The sequence below is a fragment of the Caloenas nicobarica genome, chromosome 3 (assembly GCF_036013445.1).
Source record: "Caloenas nicobarica isolate bCalNic1 chromosome 3, bCalNic1.hap1, whole genome shotgun sequence".
Classification (NCBI taxonomy): Eukaryota; Metazoa; Chordata; class Aves; order Columbiformes; family Columbidae; genus Caloenas; species Caloenas nicobarica.
The window spans coordinates 121,100,894-121,117,736 of NC_088247.1; the positions used below are offsets into that span (position 1 = coordinate 121,100,894).

The 16,843-nt window shown below is 40.9% G+C and overlaps 1 protein-coding gene across 3 annotated transcripts in view; it reads left to right on the plus strand.

The window, feature by feature from the left end:
• Positions 1-647: 647 nt before the first annotated feature.
• Positions 648-16,843, plus strand: part of PSME4 (proteasome activator subunit 4) — a 48,308-nt gene continuing 32,112 nt past the window's right edge. For 2 of the 3 annotated variants that reach the window (XM_065633081.1, XM_065633082.1), the window contains exons 1-8: positions 648-898; positions 5,925-6,065; positions 6,614-6,730; positions 8,075-8,134; positions 11,402-11,446; positions 12,540-12,689; positions 13,625-13,688; positions 16,427-16,501. In XM_065633081.1, the coding sequence (XP_065489153.1) occupies positions 723-898; positions 5,925-6,065; positions 6,614-6,730; positions 8,075-8,134; positions 11,402-11,446; positions 12,540-12,689; positions 13,625-13,688; positions 16,427-16,501 (828 nt within the window). In that variant the 5' untranslated portion in view covers positions 648-722. The remainder of the gene's footprint in view (positions 899-5,924; positions 6,066-6,613; positions 6,731-8,074; positions 8,135-11,401; positions 11,447-12,539; positions 12,690-13,624; positions 13,689-16,426; positions 16,502-16,843) is intronic. The other variant, XM_065633083.1, reaches the window with a different exon arrangement.

The following is a 16,843-nucleotide window of genomic DNA, read 5'->3' on the forward strand; positions in this document are numbered from 1 at the left end:
CGTCCTAAATTAACTTGTAAATACAGGTATCAGTATATATTCCAGGAAGAGACTGTGTTTTGCATTAAGGATCCATAGTGCGATGTCTCTTGGTCCTTCGTCCTAAATTAACTTGTAAATACAGGTATCAGTATATATTCCGGGAAGAGACTGTGTTTTGCATTAAGGATCCATAGTGCGATGTCTCTCGGTCCTTCCACCTAAATTAACTTGTAAATACAGGTATCAGTATATATTCCGGGAAGAGACTGTGTTTTGCATTAAGGATCCATAGTGCGATGTCTCTCGGTCCTTCCACCTAAATTAACTTGTAAATACAGGTATCAGTATATATTCCGGGAAGAGACTGTGTTTTGCATTAAGGACCCGTAATCCGATGTCTCTCGGTCCTTCCCCGTTGCTGGGGTCAGGCGCCGGGTCCTCAGTTACGTAAAAAACAACAGTTCGTTAAACGTTCCTCGCACTGACTGTTAGGAAAAGCGCTTTTCCATAACCCGCAAAGCCGCAGCAAGCGGGCTCTGAGTTCGGTGCCTCCCGGGAGAGCCGGGGACGCGGGGGCCGTGCGGGGGCAGCCGGTACCGCCGCCTTCCGCCGGAAGGGAGTGAGCGGGGCGGAGCGGCCGTGCCGTGCCATTCCATTCCGTTCCGTTCCCCGGTGTGTCGTCACGGCGCGCTGCCGGGTGCCCGTGGCGGCGGCGGGCGCGGAGCAGCGCAGCGCCGGCCATGGCGCCGCCGCCAGCGCAGAAGGAGATCGTGTACAACAAGCTGCTGCCCTACGGGGAGCGCCTGGAGGCCGAGGCCGCTCGTTTCCTCGCCCAGATCAAAGACAACCTGGCCCGGGCCGTGCAGCTGCAGGAGCTGTGGCCCGGGGGGCTCTTCTGGACTAGGAAGCTCTCGACGTGAGTGCGCGCAACGCGCTTTTCCCGTTTCCCCGGAGCGGGGCTTGCGGGCTCGGAGGGTGCGGAACGGCGGCGCCGGGCTCGTCCCTGCCCCGCGGGGCTCTCGGGAACGCGGCGGAAGGCGGGCGGGCTCATAACGGTTCCTCTCGGTGCCCGCACCCGTCCGGCCGAGCCGGGGCCGCTCCGCCCGTCGAGCCGGGGCAGCTCCGCCCGTCGAGCCGGGGCAGCTCCGCCGGCTCCGCTCGGCTGCCCCCGCCTTGCACAAGGCCCCGCAGCGCGTAGGGAACGGGGACAAAGGTGGATTCGTTTCCAAGAGCTCGCCCGCCGTCCCCGAAACTTTCCGAATTCTGCGAACGGTGGCCTTATTTGTTGTTTGCGCACCACCTGTTTCACCTCTTGCCTTTTTGAGCTAGTCGTGTGAGATACCATCTCCGTGTAACTTCTATGTAACGTGGAGGCTTTCCCAAGACAGGCTGTTAGCGCAGCGCCAGCAGGATTAAATTCTGACTTAACACTGTGTAAACACCGTTGCTGCCTTTGATAGTATAATTGCATCCTCAGGAAAATGCCACGAGGGTATCTGAGCATTATGGCCTTTCCTTATCACATTTGGATTTTTCATGGTATTTCTCCTCTTCACAATGTGTTTCAGCATTTAGTTAGCTATCTTAAAGAAAAAAAAAAGAAAAGCAGAGCTAGTTTGAGCCTAAAGATGAGAAAACAGGATTTGTACCATGTACGGCCTGTACCGTGGTGCAGTGTAGTTTATGCTGATGTTATGTGTGCTGGTAAGGTGGTTTTAATACAGATAAAACCATGGTGGTGTCATAGATAGCACATAGGTTTTTCTTAGTGGATTTCGTGAAGCATACTTATGCCTTTTTTCTAAACAGCCACTGTTTTGGACACTGACTCTGAAAACGACATCTTATGACAATGACTCCTCTAGCTTCAATCTGTATTACTGTGGATATTTGTCATGTTTTTTTCTCAATACTCTTTGTGTCTTCATAAATGGTGTTTCCTATGCGCTAGAAACGTGTGTTTTGTACAATTTTGAGATCTTCTCTTACAGTTTTCCTCCTTATATAAGTAATTTATTTTAATTGTGAATTTAATACATATTTGGCAGTCAAATCTGTTTGATACATATGTATTGAAATGTAAGCGCCTTTATATTTGCCAAGAGGCATTCTTAGATAGAATTACATCGGTGGTTGCAAAATGACTCACATGTTTGCGTTATGTGACAGTTTGAACCTGCTTGGAACCAGTTCAACACTGTTTCCCTTCCCCCTCAGCCATCTGCCAACTCATACTGATTTCAGTGCTACCTGTTGACTTTGTACTTGTGCTAGAACTTCACCTACTAGTCAAGTTGAAATAAATTATCAGTTCTTACTACGAGAACGATCAGCATTAGGTAAACAGGCTAATTGTGGCACTCGGGTCCTTTGAAGATGTGCAGGTTTGGGTTGGAATCACCCTGTTACTCTGTAAATTGCGGCTGGTACTAGTTTGGGCTTCAGGGCAGTGAATTCAGCCTATTGAGAGCTGCTGCTCAGCTACTTGATGAATCACAGAAAGGCCAGGAGGCTCTAATTTGCGGTTTTCCACCTACTCTTTGAAGTTTGGATTTACTGTGTGTGTTTGCAACTTGTCTGATGCCTCTGAGTCCCAGGATTTCTTGGTGGCATGTTATATGCAGTGAGACTCTGAATGTGTTTGGATGTAGGCAGGGAAGGAAACAGTGGGCTTGGTTTAAAAATAACCTGGTGTACTTAACGTGAGAGATGTTTTGCTTCTTAGTTTCACTTGACGAAGTGCTTCTACAGGATGAAATACATTAGAAGTAGTTTAGGCCTAGATGAAATGCTTCCAACCACATGGTGTTCTAATGTCACACCTAAGTCAAATTATAGTATAATGACAATAAAATCAAAGTTTGCTATCTGTGGATAGTGAGTGATTCATCTCCATATCAACTCGCTACCTTTTCCCTGCTAGCCAGCTGTAATAAATAGCACGTTTTTTTGATGGGGAAAAAAAAATACCCAGAGTCTTCATAATGATCACTGCTTAGCTTTGCTGCAAATTTCTGAATTATAAAAGCCAGTATTCTCACAATATTCTATGTAATAATTTGTAATTGAGAACCATGGCGGTCATGTCTTTAATCTATTACTTGTACAAATACGAATGTTAATACAAACATTGTATTGTGCACATACATATAAATGAGTAAAGAAAAAAATTCCATGCAGATAGTATATCTGTATAGTTACACCTCCTCAGACACTCACAGCTTTATACAACCTGCATAAACCCTGTAGAGTATGGGAAATGAAAGTGAAACTCAAGGCTTTTTTTGAGTTAAAAATTGGAGTATCGCTTACTGTTTTGTGATGACAGCTGAACCTGAGATCTTGTATTTCTTTTACTCTCAACAGCTGAAAACATGACTTGCACATAGTTATCCTAAGAGCAGCTGTTTCAGCCATCTGATGTCATGGAAGGAGTAGGGGGGAAAAAAGGCAAAATTGGAGGCTATTAGATATAATGTCTGTAAGGTGATCTGCATAATTCTGTTATGCATAATTTCCAGTGGCGCAAACTGGTTCTTGGGTTGGGATGCACGTGCGCAGCGTGGTGAGAGAACTTGCCTGTGAAGACAGGAACGGTGCAGTTTCTTAAGTAACTTACAGCTTAGTGGGACTTCACATGCAAGTAAAACTGCTTGCTTCAGATTGGCATTGAACTCTATAATTGCCCCAAGGTTCCACCAGCTTTGGCGAGTAAAATCTGTGTGTTCCAACGCCCTAATCCAGCTGCGAAGGCAGAAGGCTGGATCTCAGTTGTATAACTTGCTGCAGGGTGTGTGTGTGGGGGGGAAAGCAGGTTGCATCAAAATCATTTGCTTAAATGGGCTTGTGTCATACCCTTTTATGGCCTCTCTGTCAAAAATAGGCTACTGTTTTCATTTTCGCCTCTTCTGTGTTATAGAACATAGCCTGTAAATGAGCATAGTAGTATAATATTAACATTTAATAGTTCCCATACATGTAGTTGACTGCAGCCTGGAAAACACACAAGTGTCTTTCTGTGCTTTCTATTTCAGTAGGCAAGAGTAGAGTTTTTGGAGCTGGGGGACGCAGTTTCTGTTCCTGACAATGTTATTTTGTGTGCTTGTCAGGTATAGGCTTATTACAGAATGACATTTAACTGTCTGCTCGTAAGATGTGGAAAAATGCAGCTCAACTCTTCTGAATTAGAATGGCAGGACATAGAGTTCCAGTGAGGATGAAAACAGCTCAGCAGGACTTTGCAGTATTTTAATATTTTAATCACTGTTGTGTATGAATCCTGTTTTACATCTTTTTCCCTCTTTATCAGAAAAATATAAGCTGTCTTTTTGGATGCATAAGGGCTCTGTGTGAACACTGTGTACATACATGTGATTTTAAAGAGTCTTGTTGGGCACGATTCATTGTTTTTTGTATCATTTGTCAAAACCAAAGTTTTAGACAGATCATAATCCTGTCCTGTGTGTTGGAAAATGAAAATAGATAGGTAGGAATTTAGGAGAGTGATTTATTCAGCTTCACAAGTGACGGCAATTTTTAACTGTAGCAGAGCAGCGAACTTTCTAGGGCAATTTAGAATGTCCACTTGATACGATAGCACGTTTCCTAAAAATAGGTCTATTGTAATTGTGGAGTGAGAGATTGGACACCTAATACTTTTAGAACAGAGAATTGGCTTTTTGGTGTGGTTTTTTTGTTTTGGTTTGGGTTTTTTCATTTGTTTTTTGTTGTTTGGTTTTTTTTGGTACATCTCCAGAGACCTTGTACTCTGTGCAGAAAGGATGGAGCTGCAAACAGAATTTTCACTTTTCAGTCGCATTTTTTAGGGTGGGTGGCTTTGTTTTATTTTTCTCTCCGCAAAGCTGAACTCCAAATCAGAATCCAGTGGACCTGCTCAATAAAGGACAATTTCTTTAACCTTTTTGCCGTTGACTGTAGGGTATGGGAGCTCATGAAACCTTTGATGGTTTTCTTCAAGCAGGAATCAAAAGGGAAGTGCAATTAAGACTTCCAGAATCATTGCGATGTAGCATTGCCTACCTTCATGTAAGACGTCTTATTTTTGTTTTGCAGCAATTTAGTTCTAGAGTTAATTTTTTTTTCCCCAGTAACCCAATTAAGCGTGGTTTGTTGCTTTTGGGTTTTTAAATCCTGAAGAGCCGCCATTTCTGTGGTGAACAAGCACCTGTGTGATTAGTCCCTGGGCATCCTTCAGGATTCATGAGGTTCTGCCTATATCCCTTTATTTGGTAATGGCAATATTTCATCCTTTGTGAGGGGGATTCTGAAAATGTTGCAGTTCCCGTCTGTTACATTCTGCTTGTTTAATCTTGAGGAAAAGGTGATTAGTTCCATTCTAGAAGTAATTATTTTCCGTCTTGTCTTAGTGCACAGCTAGATTAAGAAATAATCGATCGTTTAAAAATCCACCTCCCCCTACATAAAGAAGCTGTAAATATGGGAGCAATTTGGCATCTAGTTCTGCTTCTTGGGCACAGCGACATCTTTGTGTTCAGTACGTTTACTCCTTCTGGTTCTTGATTAAACAGCACTTTGTATACTAGAACTGCTGGTGGCAATTTGCAAGAAAGGTAACCAGCCAAAGATTTGATTTTTTTGTTACGTATAACAATGCTGACAAATTAATTGGATCTCTGGTGCAGCGTTTCTTTGTAGCTAAAACTTATTTTTCAGGCTTCCGCAGTTTCTTTTTAATCATACATGAAGAAATGAAACTAGTATTCTTAATTACTTTATGCCCAATATTACGAGAGTGGAGAGTACGTGCAAGTGCATATGGGCCGCAGGGAAATGAATCGGAAGTTAGGAAAGGCTGAAGTTTATTTCAGAACCCTCTGTCTCACAGTGAAGTGACCCTTTGGTCTTGGATAAAATGGAAATGTTTTAAAATATTGCTGACTCATCTTGTGTTTTGTTTGTAGATACATCCGATTATATGGGAGAAAATTTAGCAGAGAAGATCACGTGCTTTTTATCAAGTTGTTGTATGAGTTGGTAACGATTCCCAGACTGGAGATCAGCATGATGCAAGGATTTGCACGCCTGTTGATAAACTTGTTAAAGTAAGTGCAGATTTATGCTGACCACCAAAAATTTTGGCTCGAAATAGTTAATCACTTCGCTTGCTTCATGTTGTTGTATACTTTAATGTAATAGTATGTCCTATGACAGGTTACTTCACTTAACTCCCCTGTACAGACGATGTTGGTTACAAAGAGTTCTCATTACACAAACAACTTGCCCCTCTCAGAGCTTTAGGACTGGTATCCAAACTGAGAGAACGTCAGGTTTGATTTCTGTGAGGAAAAGAAAACATCTCAGAGAGCCAAGTTCTGAGGCTGCATCTGGAACAGGGAGAAGATGCAGACTGTCTCACAACTTGACAATGTTTGTTGCACTGAGTCAGACTTTTCCCGGAGGCCTTGACAGGTTCTGTTGGTGCAGAACTGCTGCAAGTGGCTTTTTTCTTGCCTGACCTTCCTGCAGCTTGTGCTGAACGCTGGAGATAAGCAGAATTCAGAGCGATATCTGGGCTGTTCTGACATGCAGTGTGGCCATGCAAATGGTTCATGCTAAAGTGCTCATTGATTTTTATTTTTTTTTCTATTAGGAAAAAAGAACTGCTTTCCAGGGATGATTTAGAGTTACCATGGAGACCGCTTTATGAAATGTTGGAAAGGATATTGTACTCCAAAACAGAACATCTTGGGTTAAATTGGTTTCCCAAGTAAGTTTGCATTTTAAAATATTCGATAGGCTATAAGTACCTGTAATGCTTGAGAGTACCTTGTAATTTGCTTTTAATATCTGGAATTTGATCCACAGTAAATATTTTGCTTATGTTTTCATGAAGTGTATTTCAGTAATGGCATGTGAGACTGTACTAAATCACATATCCTTCTGCCAACCAATTGTGTGTGTTACGGTGTTTCTCTCTTTATGAATATGATTGAGTTCATTTCTAAATATGCTGAAACAGGGTCTTCATCAACTTATTTAGGATGATAACCCACAGTTTTAACTGATTTAATATTAAATTTTTAATGATACTCAAGCCAAATGTCTGCTGTTCTGTTTTATAACACAATAACGATTTGGGGGAAAAAATAATGCTGTTCTTAAATATATGTGCTGTAGTCATTCCCAGTGTCTGTAATGTAGGTGTAAATCAATATGCACACAAAGTACCTCCTATAGAAAACACGTATATGTAGTCAAGGTGATGATGTGATACGGACAAATTATTTTTTTCATAGCTAAAATTTTAGAAATGTTCTAGTGATTTTTAAAATGAAGACTTGTTTTCTTTGCTTTCTTTGCGCTGCCAATCCCTCCCCAGCAGTTGAATTTCCCAAATTACAGTTTTCCTAATAATTCCAATTAGAGAAGGTCCTGCTCTATAAATTAGTTTATGAAAAGTATTACATGGGTGACTCATTATGTTTGTTTAAATTGAAACTTCATGTAAAGAAATGTAGGTGAAAATACTTAATTGGCTTTAAAAAACCCATAATTTTCTGCCCAGGGCTTTTGCAGTGCTACCACTGATCCCTTTCACTGGGTGGAAGATCCTATTGCTGATAAATAAAATGAACAGAAAAATATGCGTAGCCTTGTCACTTGTTACAGAGCATTTCATGCTCAATTTCTCTCACGGCTACATAGCTGGAAAATTAATTTTGCTAAATTGCATTATTTTGCAAATTGTAGATATTACTCGTAAGTGCAAATCCAAAAGAGCAGAGCCTTTTTTGGTTGGTTTACGCATACGCCAGCGCCTACTGAAACTGCATAGAAATTACAAGAGGGAAAAAGAGGTTAAGCTGGAAGATATAAATTGTGATGGTCTGTCTGAAATGTTTAGCATTTATTAACTGCGTTAGATATCAGACGCTCCATGTTAATATGCAGTGCGATTGGTTCTCATACGGTGTTTTCTTTTTCTTTTTTTAACATCAATTTTGAGTGGTATCTTTTTGGTGGAAGTCAGGAGATACTTTTAAAAGCTGAGTCGATTTGATTTATAGCTGTTAATTTAACTACTGTTTTAATTTTCTTTTTTTATATTCAGTTCATATCGACCAGGCTTGTCTTCACCTAAAACATTTGTGCTTAATGTATTACATAGGTGGTAAGAAAGACTTTTTGTTCTGTTCAGCTCTGGCCGATGTGTCATCTTGTGCATGTTCTGTTGGATTGTAACACTTGTCACACAGGTGTAATCTTCTGTATAAATAATTGTATTGGAAAACCGACGTTAACCTGACACCACTGTTTATGAGAATGTCGCACTGTATGTAAACCTTTCTAATTGGGAACAAGATAGCGTGTGTGGAGTGGCTGATCAGCGGCTATACGCTAACTCATTTAACCAGCATATGGATTCCAGGGGGCAAAGGAAAGGTGAATTTAGTGTTTGAATTAGTGCTGAATATGGACAAAATCCGCATTGGTGCGGGAGTGGATGTCACTGGCTGTACCTTGCTATTAAAAACCATGAAATCATGGAAAGTGCTTGAGCAGTGAGGTCATAGGGTCTGGAAAATACACCCAGCAACAACTTGGGAGCTGTGAAGTGTGAAACAAAGTCTCTGTCAGGAGAGCTTACTCTCAATTTTTGCAGTGAAAACCATACCAGGAGTTTTGGTGTATGTATAAATGGGAAGTGGAGTTGCAGTGGTTTTTGCTTTGTTTGTGCTTTTTTAGGAAGAAAATTTTAGTTGTACTAACCCAATGAGATACTTGGATCACTGGAGTTAGTAAATCACTAAAATAATTTGTGAAAAGATAGCTGGTTGCTCTTTTCATTGTCTTAATTTCAGCTCTTTAAGTAATGGAGTGGCCACTGCAGGGCTAGAGTTTCGCTGAAGGCCTGAATCTCTCCTGAAAAACTGAATTGTGCTTTTACTGCTTTTTGATAACGTAAGAGTCAACAGTGTCAGTTTATATGTTAATTCTTTTAACCAAAACCTGTTTTTCTTTGAAAATGCATGGAAAAAACCCCAGATTTATAAATTAATACGGTCATTTCCAAAAGAAGAAGAAAATTACGTAGTGCCAAAATGATGACTAGTGACAGAAGTTAATAGTATTTTGGGTGGCAAGATATAATAATAAGCTAATAATACTTCAGCTAATAGGGAGGAAATAAACGGAAAGAAAACTGAATGGGATGAGCAATTTTCCTTGGTCTCATGAAATACATGTGTTTCAGTACTTAACAGGAGATACCATCCAGTGTAAATGGCTTCATTATCTCTCGATTATGAATGTTTTAGTACTTTAGATAAGCGGCCAGTGTCAAGCACCTGAGCGAGGCCGGGAGCACGAACCGCAGTTTCTGTATATAGCTGTTTGCTGCCGGGCTCTGTTAATCCAGAGCAGCATACAGGAATTGTGAGCACGGGAACTGTAGATATTTCTGAGCGATTCTGCAGCCCTGGCTGTGTAGAAACCCGAACCCAGCGTGGAACAGGAGCCGCTGTTAAACAGCTCGTGAGGGGCAGTTCAGAGCGATAATGAAAACAGTGACCAGCAGGGTCGGTTCTCCCCGGTATCGTCCGTGCTTTTCTCACTGGTAGCCATCCAGTGGGACTCTTGCAAGATTCCTTCTGGAGCTGTCCTGTGGTTTAACTGTGTCTCAGGTGGAAGTTGCCTTATGTACAAAATTGTCTGCTGGTGTGGTTTTGTTTTTGTTTTTGTTTCTAGCTTCCATTCTAAATTTGTGCTCAGGAAGGGACATCCCTTCCAGTCTTTCTCCCTTGCTCTCTTCCTCTAACAACCGTTGAGATCTGGCTGAAAACTTGTGAATTGGAAAGGCTTGGTGATCTCTGGCATCAGTGTTTCTGAAAATCCCTCTGTCCTTCAGGCTCTCCTTAGCACTGGTTGACTTCAGTGGGCTCATGGGGTGGGGAGAGCTTTTTGGGTTGGTTTTGTCACACAAGTATTTTTCCTGTTAATGCTCTTTAGGAATGTTGCTGGTTCATGCTCTATTTATCTACTCTTGGAACAACTATTATCTATTTCCTAACGCTTCCAAGGACAGTGTTCACTTTAACCCAGAATCTTTACGAGCTTCTTGCAGAGTTTGATCTTAGTTTTGTTTAATGAACACTTGGCCATTTTCTCTTCAAATTTTAGGTGCTGTCAGTCAGCTGAAAATTCTGGGAAAGGTCGTGGATTTACTTTGTCACTGTTGCATAAAACGTGCAGAATTGTGCATCTTCTGTAGCGCTGCTTGAAATGTGAGGGCTGGGTGGCCTTTTGCTGGCTTGCATTGAATGTTGAGGCGTTGAAGTGAAATAGTGATTTATCCACTTGATATTTCTCCTGCCTTGTATGGGATCAGTTTATTCTGTGTAGGACTAGAGGGGAGAGTGCGTGCATGCTCGGTATTGGTGTGTCTCAACATTAATTGACTTAAACTGATCTTGGGTGGAACTCTAAAGATGATACATTTGCATCATCTTTTTCTGATCAAAACAGCATTTCTGTATGTTAGTTTTTGATGATGAACTAAAGGATGCAATTTTTCTATTAAGAGCACAGAAAGTACATCTGAAAGATATAGAAAGTCCTTCTGCAAAAACTTTTTTTTTCATTCAGGGAGTGTTTTTTAGTAAAAGCGCAATTTAGTCTCGAGCTCGTCTTGTAATAAACAGAAGATTTGAAGAACGTGACAGTTTACGACCTTGATGACACCATTGATCAATCTCTCTCCTCCCCCTCCCTTTTATTCTTTGAGTTTATTCTGAGGTTTAGTCTTTTTTAAGTGGTTTGATGACATCTGTGACAGTTCATAGTTTTCTTGCTACGGATTAAAACACTTTTAAAATCAGCTGTTTATTGTGAGGGAAACTAATGAAACAACCATTGATTTGCAGATAGTACATATTTCTCTTTCTTCGAACCACTGGACCAAAAAACCAAAACCAAAATGAAAAGGACAGATATGGTATTTGGAGTCTAATAATAACAACTTTCTGAAGTCTCTTGCCTTTATTTGTCTTACAAATGTTTCTGAAATCCAGAAACCCATTTTTTTCTGTTTGCGTTTCCAACTTCCCCTAAGAAGTTACCTTGGTCTGCTGGCTGTTCATGGATAAAAAGCAGGATATTATTTGTAAGAAATTATACTAATTCTTCACTCTTCACTTAGACACAGTGAATACTGGAGTGGTATATGGAAAGTAGAACCAAGAGTTTAGCAGAGCAGTTTTAATCATTATGATTAGGTCTGTGTAAAAGACAATTAGCTACTGCATGTTCATGGAAGACATCTAATTGCATCAACGTTACCTTAAGCTCTTGAGGGAAACATCAGCAAATGGTTGTTTATTTCATGCTGTCGTTGAAATTTGGTAATATACTATCCCTGATGTTTCCTTTTTTGTTTCAGTTCTGTAGAAAGTGTTCTGAAAACACTTGTGAAGAGCTGCAGGCCGTAAGTGTTTGGGGTTTTTTTAAGCCTATATATTTAATATTAATTTAAGAGGGAGAAGAAAAGCATTGGGTTTAAAAAAAAAAAAAGAGAGAGAGACAAAAAACCCACCCCACCCTACTAGTTATTCCTTGGCTGATGTCCCAACTCACTGAAGTTTGGGGTGGAGGGTATAGACTTTTCTGTTTTACTGCATTATGATCAATACCTCGGGTTCATAGGTTGCTTAAAATGAAAACTACATGCCTGGCATGTTCCGTGTTGTAATATTTAAACAAAGCGTAAGGTTTTGTGTTTGGTGGTGTTTAACAGCCTTGGTTGAAGATCTGTTAACAGTTAGTTAAGCCAGGATGTCACTGGCTAAGGCCACCATGGCTTTTGCTCTTTTGTGCTGCTGGGAACGTGTGTGCCTGAAGCAGCCTCGCTCTCTGAAATAATGCATATATGGGTTTGTAGCTAAATAAAACTCCTTAGTTAGCACGGTTGATTTTCTGGTATCTGTTATGAAGACAGAAGTCACTGAAGCAGAGTGTTTGAAAAATAAAAATTTGATGTTTGTCTCTTGAAAATTCTGACTTAAGGTTAGGACACTGGTAAGGTTCCTTCCAGTTGGCCCCATATCAACTGCAATAATTACGTTGTCTAAACAGTTGTATCTGGTATGCGTTTTAAATACTGCATTGCATGGACATTTAGTTTCTTTTAAAATAAATTAAATAACCAGTATTGTTGTAATGTTCCCAAAAATGTTCCTCGTGCCTTAAGTAATCTTTTTTTATATTGCATCAAATGGGAATAGTAGTTGTTTGATTTTTTTGACCGGCCTTCACATTAAATGGTTTTGCACTGTACAGAATCTTTTGTGGTTCAACAAGGCAAAAATCTTGTTACGCTTGTGGTGTTAAAATGATGCACCATGGTGTCCTTGGTCTGAACTCTGTTCCGTGAAGGTGGAGTTGAGGATTGCCCCTGGGTACACAGTCTTACTATAAAGCTAAGATTGATGATCAGTTGGTAGATAGTTCTAGATATGTTCTGAAAAGACCCAAAAGTTAAAGCCAAGTCTATGTATGTTGAATGGTTTCCCTGTTTTCAGATACTTCCCAGAAGATGCCACTGTGGAGATGCTGGATGAATGGAGGCCGTTAATGTGTCCGTTCGATGTTACCATGCAGAAGGCTATTGCCTACTTTGAACTCTTCCTACCCACCACCCTTCCTCCTGAGCTCCACCACAAGGGTTTCAAGTAAGTGCAATTGTTGTGTCCGTATAGGGTTCTGCTGCAAATGCAAGCAGTTCTCTTTCACAAGACGACTTGAAGTCATCCAGCAAAATGAATAGTGGCTTTAGCAGCATTTTTGGAAGGGATTCAAGACTGAAATTCTGTCAGCCTTCCTCTTTTGTCAAAGTAACCTGGGGGAGTCTTAGGACCTATTCGCTACGAGTTCTCCCTTCTCTAGGGGAAAGCACACAGTATATAACAAAGCAAACTAAATTGAATTAAATGGGCTTTAATTCTGAAGGAATAGTCTCACAAGTAAAAATCATTAACCATAGCACAGCTTTAAGTCCTACCTTCTATTTAATTTGGGGTATCTTCTGATGAGTCCTTCGTGTAGGTTAAAGTACAGCTGTTACTACAAATTTGGGATTGTGAGGTAGAGGTCTTCAATTCTCTGTCAAAGTGTGGTGGTGCGAGACGGTCAGAAGTCATCCATAGGAAATACGTTTGAGAATTAAAGGAGAAACATTTGCGGGGTGGGACAGTATCTGAACCATCTTTAAGGGGAACTATTGAACTTTGAAACGCAAGCCAGTGATGTTTAGTACTTAGACTGGTTAGGTTAAAAGTATTTGTGCTGTAGGGTTAGTGAAAACTTCAAGGAAGGGACTGAATATAGCTTGTAAAGGTAAATTTAAGTAAGGGACTGGTATGGAGGATTTGCATCCTTGGCTTCAGATGAATTCAGAATAAATGCTACTGACACTTGTAGCTGTTGGTCAATAGGGACAAATTTAAATTTTAAGGTAGAGGGAAATGAAGCGCGAGTTATTTCCATCTGGTTTACCTGTATTGGGATGGCAATATGTGGTGAAGCACCTGGCAGAGTGAGGCATAAATATCCAGTGAGGGGGCTGCGCTCACAACATTATAATTATTTTGATTCTGTTCTCTTGCAGGCTTTGGTTTGATGAATTTATAGGCCTTTGGGTGTCAGTTCAAAATCTTCCCCAATGGGAAGGGGTAAGTACGTACTTTTCACCTACACTAGAAAAAAATCTGTTTCAATATTCCTACAATGTAATTGTAAGGCATTGAAGTCAAACAGTGTTATAATGGCTTTTTTTTCCTTCTGCTTTAACTAGTACAAGAAAGCAGAGACAATAATTTCATGATTGTTAGCAAGCAATTACTGGCTGAATAGATGAGGCTGCACTTGTGCTTGGTGACCGTTGTTTACTGGCCAGCTCAGGCAGCTTTGCTGTCCAGCCTTGGGAATGCTGGCGTTTTCAAACTGCCTGCTGATGCTTACAATGATGCAAAGTGATATTGTGATTTCTATAAAGTATAGTTCTGTAAAGTCTCATCTTTTATATCTTCACACATCTTTCATGATCCCTAATTTTGGGTAGTAATGCTTTGCCTTGACTCCGATGAGTTGTCATCTTTATTTTAGATGCAGTAAAGAACCTGTACCCCCCTTGGCCAAAACTACCATTGCACTATAGCTTTTAAGGAGAATAGTCTGCCCTGTACCTGTCTGCCTTCTTTGGTTGTCTGATATGACTAGGTACAAACTTGGAAAATAAAATTTCATTCTTGAGATGCCACCAGCAGCAGCTTAGGTGCTATTGTTGCCTTGGCTTTCCTGCAGTGAAACTTGGCGCATCACCAGATTTTTCCATCCTTGGTATGAAGATAAGCTCATTGACCATCTGGCTCCCTTTGCTAATCTCCTGCCTAGATACACAAGGAGGACTTTCAGTGTCTTTGGAGAAAGCTGATTTCCAAAAGAATGGTTGAATGCTACCTTTGTAGCACATTCCATTTCTGGCAACTTCCTTGTGAAAGGCTTGTGTGTAGGTCTTTCTGGTTAGAATTATGGTTCATCTCAAATAAAGGCAGGCAGTCTTTGCTCCGGCAGTTGGCAGTTGTCCATATTGGAACAGGGATGATTGCTGAAGTTTTACTTGAGATTGTAGGCACTTTTGCATCTTTTTGATGGCTATCCAAAAAAAATCACAGTTCTGTCTCCTCTTTCTGACAGAAAGATGACAGCCTGCACTTCAATATCATGATTTGGTTTGTTTCTGTCAAACAGTCTAACAAATAATCATCAACACTCCTTCATAAGTTCTCTGTGTTTTTTTTCCCTCTTCCACTCTATTCTGACAGTTTGTTCAGAAGACCCAAACAATTTTATTTTTTCCCCAAAGCTTTCACTTTCTGTTTACTTCGCAGTCTTGTCCACTTCTTAAGGGTAGGCTTGTTCATTTCGTCAAGCTTGGATGAAGATAATTAGACATACGGGTTCTGGCTATGCAATCCAATTCGAGCCTCTGTGTGCTGCAAGCTTGTTCTCAGCTTGCTTTGGCAGGAGTTAATTTGCTGTTCAAAGGGAAGCTATAGAACCAATTGCCTTTGCGCATGGTAAGGGGTTTTTTCAGTGAGTATTTCCTAGCATCAAACAAAAAAGGTAGGTTGTGTAAGAAGATGCAACCCTTGTCTTCAGGCTGTGTCAGATGTGACTATCCTGGATCGAATCTGCGTGTTATCTGTGAATATCTGTCTCTGAACCAGGCAGGATTATTTAAGACCTTTCCTTTTGGCTCCACCTTAGCTTCAGGCTACTGACAGAAGCATCAAGGCTCTTGGAGGCCTGACAGGTATTTCCCTGTTTGGACAAGCTCATAAAAGGCATGCTGGTGGATTATGTGGTCTCCCATGATCAGGATATGAGTCCTTTTTTTTTAGTCCTGATAACTCTTTCCTGAGCACATCTTTCCATTCCCTTTTGGACTCGTGAGACTGTCGCCTGATGACAGTGTCTAATTCTTCACAGATAGCCGCAAACCGCCATCCCACCTCACAGCTGATGCCTGTGACCTTTACAAGCCACAGATGTGTATAAACCAAAGCTTACAAATATGACAGCCCTCAGCACAGGCAAGCACACTTTCCATAGGCTGGATCCTGCAGAAGCTGAATAGGCTTCAGGATGCGTTGGTTGAATTTTCTTCAATGTCTATTTGGAGATGTTATTTTAGGCCAGTATCCACATCCATTCACATGGGAGAACTCAGCTGGTGAGGAAGCACCATGAGATGAGCTGGTGGTAGTGTTGGAGGGATTCTGGAGCTTTCTGCAGGTGCCTTTCTGCAGGATGCTACCAAGAGTCTTGTGCTCTGTGGAAGCCGTTCAGAAACGGGGAAAAGCTCGAAGCTGCTCAAAAGGGGAAAAGGTATTTCTTAGCAAAAGTTAAAGTCTTTGACATCACATAGCTCACGTATAAGTTTGTCTGTTGCTCATCTACTGCTCTTCAGAGTTGTTCTAACAATAAATGGTTGAGAATTAAAATGGTACTGAATGCATTCTGCCTTTCATGTTAATTCACCGAGCATGGGGAAAGGGCGAGCACGAGTATGCCTTCTAAAAGTACTATTAGTACGTCTTTACATTTAAAACCATGGAAGGGCTAGCAGTGTATATTCTGACAGACTGCCTCTCCCAGAACTCAGATCACAATTACCTGCTTTGTAAGTGCTCAGATGGGTAACAAATTGGACTCCTGAAGGTAGGAATTCAGATGCATCATGAAATATGGTATTGGTGGCTTCTGATAAAGTGAAATCTCCCTTTATAAATGCCTTAGTGCCATGGGTAGCTTTTATCTTGCATCTGTAAAGTAGATTGAGAGGTTTGTGCATCTTTATTGTAGATATATTCTAATGAATGTTTCCTTCCTTTATGATTGTTTTCAGCATCTAGTAAATCTTTTTGCACGCTTGGCTACTGACAACATCGGGTACATAGACTGGGATCCGTATGTACCAAAGGTAACATTTCTCATTTTATGAAATGATTTTGTTTACTTTGAGATAAGCCTTCAGTGTTACCATGCTAAGAATAATTCATATGCCCTGTAAGGGTCTTCTACTGCCGTGGCCCAGTTTTTCAAATGAGGTGCATTCATTTGAAGACCTAAGTTTAACTTTAAAAATCTGAGCCATCCTTTGGTACCAGACAACATTGGAAGTTGTTACTGTTATCGCCTGACTCCAAACCAAAGCAACAACGTACCTCACTATACAAGTACAGTCTGGTTGTGCAACTAATCCCGTGTTCTTGTGGAAATGGCCCTTAATGATATTCTTTCAGTAAAGAGCATATATGACCTT